General features: G+C 44.8%; 1 protein-coding gene across 1 annotated transcript; it reads left to right on the top strand.

The window, feature by feature from the left end:
- The first annotated feature begins 2,785 nt into the window (after positions 1-2,785).
- Positions 2,786-6,306, top strand: LOC124700022 (protein Mpv17-like). Its single transcript, XM_047232224.1, has 3 exons — positions 2,786-3,071; positions 4,252-4,343; positions 5,685-6,306. Exons 1-3 carry the CDS (start codon positions 2,913-2,915, stop codon positions 6,085-6,087), a joined length of 654 nt encoding a protein of 217 aa, XP_047088180.1. The 5' UTR covers positions 2,786-2,912; the 3' UTR covers positions 6,088-6,306.
- Positions 6,307-6,649: the final 343 nt, after the last annotated feature.

The raw sequence follows: 6,649 nt of genomic DNA, 5'->3' as shown, positions 1-6,649 counted from the left end.
ATCATTCTCCACACCATACGTTTAATCCTTTGTTTTCAGCAAGCCGGTGAGATTGACAACCTCACTGTTAAGTTGGGGCAAAGTATTTTGATTGTGTTGTGCAGGTTCCACATTGGCGCCGGAATCACTGGTGTTGCGCCGCACTACACTCCTCCACCAACAACCTTCACGTGGCCTTCATCTCCTACTGGTTCGATAAACCTTGGTTTCTTTCTGAGGGAAAACTTGCTGCTGTGCTCATCATACCTTCCTCTTGGGGTTCCCAACGGACGTGTGCTTTACCGTCACAAGGAAGTTGTTGCCTCCACGCACAGCAGGAGTCTCTACGCAAGTCTTCGACTTCCCTAGACACTCGGGGGCTACTGTCATGGGCATACCCTTCGGGTACCCATTATTAGTATACCTGGCTCGACCCAATATGGAGAAGGCTCAAGAAGGCAACCCGAAGAAGTAGTCAACTAGGACTCTTGTAAAACCCTAGACTGGTTGCATATATAAAGCCAGCCAGGACACCCGTAGAGGGGGAGGAGAGATAGACAACATAGCTACGCCTACGAGCGACCCCTTGTAAACATACATATGATCATATACTGGATTGCTAGCAGCACGTAGGGATCCTCCACCAAGGGGACCCGAAGCTGGGTACGTCGTGTGCCTAATCTCGCTCCCGGAATCTCCATCGTCGCTCTCTCCCGAAACCCAAGTCTACAATACGTAGGCATTGGCGAGGTGATCCCTCGTCACCCGGGGGATCAGATTTCTGATCCCCCAGGTCCCCGACCGTCCGATTAGTTAATCTGGACCATTTTCAGCTTTCTGATCAAATCATCAACATGCTCTCCCACTTTTGCTTCCATAATGTACCAAAGTAGCAAAAAAATGTTTTATTTGTAGCAAAATCTATCATCACCTAAAATCCCACTTTTGCTTCCATAATGTACCAAAGTAGCAAAAAATGGTTCGTTTGTAGCAAAATCTATTCCCACCTAAAATCCCACTTTTGCTTCCATAAAAGCACCAATGTAGCAAAAAGCGATCCTATTGTAGCAAAAAAGGTTCAACGACTAAAACACACATATCCGGCCGGAGACTCGCTGAAAACCTCGCTGGAGACATCGTAGCAAATATGTTCTGCCATTGTAGCAAAAACAAGTCTGCTATTGTAGCAACATCAACCTCATCGGAGACCTCGCTAGAGACATCACCAGGGACTCTGCGAGAGATTCTCAACAGAGACCTTGTAGCAACTAATGTGTAATATTGTAGCAAAATTACGGAGCAATTGTAGCAAAAATGTAGAACAAAAGTAGCAAAAATGTCTTCGCCGGAAACTCTCACCGAAAACCTCAGACCATGAATTTTATACAAATGTAGCAAAAGCAAGTAACCAAAATAGCAAGAAAATTAAAGGTATGTAGCAGAACCCTGTTGGCCGGATTGAATCCACAAAAAACAACACCCTGGTTGGTGGCAATGTGGATGACTGTTTGTAGTAGCCTCGACCACCATTAGTAGCAACAAATTTACACTTTCATAGCAGAAGTACAAATAAAAAATGTAGCAAAGAACTTATTTCACTGAAGACATCGTAGCAAACAATTTATACCATATTAGCAGAACCACAGAAGAAATGTAGCAATAAAAATATATTATTATAGCTATTGTCGAACTATGGTAGAAGTGGTCTCTATATGAAGCTATCACATAAAAGGGGAAAAAGATGGCCAAAGGCATGGGCGGCAAGGTCGAGCACCTGCAGCACTCCGACCATCATTGGGCGCTTCGGTGCCCCTCCGGCGAGCTCTCCAGCGTAACCTAGATGGTGACTTAGACGACGGTGCCCCTCCTCCTCCACCTTCCAAACGTCCTCCCACTGGTGAGCAGCCCCCAACGCCGCCACGATCTTCTCCCTGCAGCCACACGCAGCGGCCGGACTACAGGGGGTGCGCGGCAGTGCGAATCCAGCAGTGCATGGTTGCGCGCGAGTTGCAACGGCCACCAGCTGCAAACATGTGTGGGTTTGGAGCACCAGATGCGCCACCCCTCGAAACATGGGTCGGTTTGCAGGCCGCGTCCCCCTTGGTGAGGAATCGGGGGAGGTGTAGGGGCGACACGGTAGAGAGGAGGGAACGGAGGGTCCGCGACCGCGGCGCACCGGTGAGTAATACGGCTAGGCCAAGTCGCAGTGGGTGCTAGAGAGCGGCGCACCCGTAAGGAATACAGCGGCGGCGGCTCGCACTGTGTGCTACAGAGCGGCGCGCGGCGAGATCCTGCCTGCTGGGGCGCGACATCGACGGATGCTAGGGCACTGCGGGCGGCGGCGATATCAACAGCGCGGCGGTGGGCAGCAGCGGCAGAGCCCTCGAGCTCGCACATGGCTGCACAGCGAGCGGCAGCGGCCGCGCCTCCATGGATGCGCGGGCAAAAGCGGCAACGGGCCCCGCAGGTACACACGTCGCACGATGCGAGCGGAGGATTAGAACACTGTTCCTTCGGGAAACCTTAGCGTTTTCCTTTTCTAAAACCTTGAAGTACAGACTAAGGCATAGCCTAGTGGTGGGGAGGGGCTGATGCCTTCCCACCCACCCGAGTTCAAGTTCTCATGCTTGCAATTTCGGTGATGTTGTATCCTCCTCTATCAAAATACCACGTGGCCCCTCCCACGTAGAAATCATTTTTTTTTTAAACCTTGAAGTGTTGGACATTTCTGAAATTTTCTAATATCTTACTCCTGAGATTGTCAAAGACCGAGAGGGCTTGGGGCGACACACTATTCCTTCCGCACACACCTAACCCTAGCTGAAAAAATCGAGAAAGAAAAATTGCGGAGAGTAAATCGAAGGAATAAAGGAGAGAGAGAGAGGACGACTCACACTTCTTTCCTCTCCTCTTCTCCCCCGTCAATTCGGACGATGCGGCGGCTATGGCGATGGTACCAGCAGTCCCTGTCTTCCCACCCGGTGCGGACGCAGGTGGTGAGCTCCGGCATCCTCTGGGCCCTTGGCGACATCGGCGCACAGGCCGTCACCCACAACACCGTCAGCTCCCACCACCACGCCAAGAATCCCGAGGTAACCAGTCAACCGCCCCTACTATTTCTTCCGTTTCGAGCTAGTGATCCCTGGATTCTACGGTCGTTGGACACCGTCGCGCAAAGATTTATCGGTTAATCTTGTTGCAGTGTTGCTGGGGATTAGGGCTTCCCTGGGATATATTAACCTAGGCTGTCTAGCAAATGGGGTAGTTTTAAGGCGTTAGGGATGCTTAATCTGTTTAAACAAGGTCGGTATTTTGATTGGTCAACAAGGTTGATATCGGAGAGTCTGATGTAGAATTTCTGTGAGCCATTGTGTGTTTTATCACATAAGAATTTGATGCTTGAGGTAAGATTTGACTGTCGATGTCATATTTTCTTGTTTGGAGCGTCTAAATCCTACTTTGTCAAATCTAGACCTGTAGCTGTCTCCTCATCTTCTTGGTGCTGAGATGAGATTTTGGCAGTCCTTTTTGGGTAATACTGATACATAGGAGATTTGTTGCTAAAACTGGGCCATGAGATTTGATTGGTTAATGACATCACTGGATTACTTGGGTACCTATGGTCCTTCACCCCTTAATGACATCCTACTTTCCCTAGAAACTTTACTCTTATTAGGAGTGTAATAATGGAATAAGATTTCAGTGATTTTCCTTTGAAGTGGATGCTTACTTTATGGAAGGCCGCTTTATCAATAATTTTGTGAGCATGTGAATTACCTGTTGACCTTTTGATTGTTCTTGACCTTGGCATGGGTTGTTTTCTCTGCAGTTTGTTTGATCTAATAAAGGAGAAAATGGGTGAAATATGCTTAATTTGTTCCTGCAATTCTGATAGCATTCTTGAAAACCTACTTTCAGTTTTTATTGCTTTAAATGTCAAAGGGTAGCCAATTGTCTAGCTTTGATGTATTTGTTACTTCAGATTTTAGATCAACCAGCTTGGAGAGCTATTTGCCTTTAATTTCTTCTAAGAATTGGATTCTTTGTGGTTAACCAATAAATTACTGTTTGACATTATTTGTTTCTAATCAAGTAACCAGTAAACCAATATTTCAATTCGAAATATCAGGAACTTGGATCAAAATTTCTGAACTTTGGGTCGCCTTATGAATGCTCCATAGGTAGTTCAATTATTTTACCATGTCTACTGAAAATGTTCCCCATTCTGCAGTTTCTTTGTTATCTACTTAACACATCTTGTTACCTTTTCAGGATAAAGATAAAGAGTTCAAAATTGATTGGAAGAGGGTTGGCATCACAAGTTCATTTGGCTTTGCTTTTGTTGGACCAGTTGGACATTACTGGTTAGTTCTCTCACAGTTTCATATCACGCATGAGCAGTTGATGTCATATTCAACTTTGTTATGGTTTCCTTCTTTCTGATTATAGTTTGGCATCATTAACAACGGAAAATGTGATAACATGCTCCATCCTCCCAGACAAGCACAGACAGTCACCACATGGCGGTGCAGAACTGCAGATAAAGGACCTAAAGAGGGCTACAAATGGATAACCATATAGATGTCAACAATGAGTATAATAAAGGGCAAAATGGAAGGCATATTTAATCTTAGTTATGCACTTATTTTATCCTTTGAGGCTATTGATCTAGGTGACGACAAGTAGTAGATGCATCTGAATTTGGACAAATCTGCGAAATCCTTTTCGGGACGGATGGAGTAGTAGTAATAGGTGATAATAGGCAATGAACTAGTTATTGAAGATTGAACACATTTACATAACATATGCTTTGCTCTTAGTGAATTTTAGGGTCTGTTTTTTTTTTTCGTTTAGCCCCAGCAAGCCTTGCCAATCTTGGCGGGACTAGCTTTTCTGCAAACTAATTGTCCGCCCTTAGATAGCTCGTGAATCGGTAAAAATGCACTTTCCCTGCATATAGGCCAGGCTAGCCATATTTTTGGTGTCTTTTGGCAAGGCCTGCTTTGACCCAGAACCAAACAAATCCTTAGTTTCTGAACTCCTTGAAATATTTTGATACTTCATGGTTATTGATTACTAGTACTACTGTAACTGTTACTGGAAATGATGGATGCCAACATTTGTTTCAGCAGAATAAAGATAAACAGAATGTTATCAATTATAGGCATGTACTTACAAATGCGTTAATGAATAGTGGCTTCTCTTACTGACTAACACTGTTCACATTGTGTATTGTGGCAAACAAAAGTAGCTTGGACTGCACTTGGCAGCTGTGCATTCTTCTATATTCTAGTTTGTGTGCTTAGTGGACCACTTCAACATTGACTTGTTTTTTACCATGTTACACAATTTTCTGGGTGTCCATTCTTTCCACTCCTTTGACACGTGTAGCAAAATATCTATTTTCTGGGGAAGCAGTTAGTAGTTAACCTGATTGGACTTGTGGTCAGTGTTCTAAATTTCCATCTAGCTACAAGGTTTTGAACTAGGAACAATGTTGGCGTGTGGCATCCCTTAACTTATTTTGTCATTCCCACCAGTGTGTTTGGTTATGAATGGTGATTCCGCAATTTTGTCCCACTTGATGTTCTAACGCCTCACAATGGTTGAGATAGTAAAATCATGGTTCACTACGGTTTGAACAAAACTCTCCTGATTTGTTGAAGCAAGCTGTTGTATGACTTGTACTCATTTGCTCCACCCAGGTACGAATACTTGGATCATTTGGTCCGACGGAGATATCTACCTGGCTCGTTCAAGTTTGTTGCCTCAAAAGTTGCAGCGGATGGTCTCCTCTTTGGACCACTAGATCTTGGGCTGTTCTTCTCCTATGTGGGTCTTGCTTCAGGAAGGAGTCTAGAGCAGGTGAAGGAAGATGTGAAAAGGGATTTCATTCCTGCTCTAGCTTTAGGGGGAACCATCTGGCCTGCAGTGCAAATTGCAAACTTCCGCTTCATCCCCGTGCGATACCAACTGCTGTACGTGAACTTTTTCTGCCTGTTAGACAGCTGTTTCTTGTCGTGGATCGAGCAACAAGGAGATGCAGATTGGAAGCAATGGTTCCCAACGTTCCAGAAGAAAATTGAAGACCAGAAGAGTAATGTTTGATTGAAATCATGATTTTATGTTGTCCTGCCAGAGAAGTTAGTTTCTCTCATGCTGACTGACCATGCTTTTGGTTGATCCAAGAAAAGAGAACTGAAAAAACTATCCACTTGCTGCTAGCTTCTGTTTATGCGGAATTGCAATGCCCAGCAAAATTTGGCATCATCGCTGTCATGTAGAGATGCTGTTTTACATCTTCAATGGAAAAGCAAAGATTCCTCACACTCTTTTAACTTGAATTTTTTGAATCGAGTGTTTGTTTATGCTGTAGTTTAACCCGCAGAAAAATTGTTTTGTTTAAAGAGTAATCGCTGTATTCCTCTCGTTGTGGAAACATGCTCTTCGGAAATAGAGAATGATGGCGAAACCTTTCTATTCTCAGGTCTCTTGGTTCAAAGTGTGTGTGATGTGCTGATGCAACATGAGAATCATCTGAAATTCTGTGACGGTGCTTGCCTCCTTTTCCGGTTTGATGTTCTATCCTAGAAGTAGATTTGCGCTGGTATGTAAGTGTAGCGTTCCTGCACGTTTCTTTTAGTTGTAGCTCCAGCTTCAATGGCGTTTT

Source organism: Lolium rigidum, chromosome 3, assembly GCF_022539505.1.
Source record: "Lolium rigidum isolate FL_2022 chromosome 3, APGP_CSIRO_Lrig_0.1, whole genome shotgun sequence".
Taxonomy (NCBI): Eukaryota; Viridiplantae; Streptophyta; class Magnoliopsida; order Poales; family Poaceae; genus Lolium; species Lolium rigidum.
Note: the sequence above shows the minus strand (reverse complement) of the source record. Positions and strands in the feature narration are given on the sequence as shown.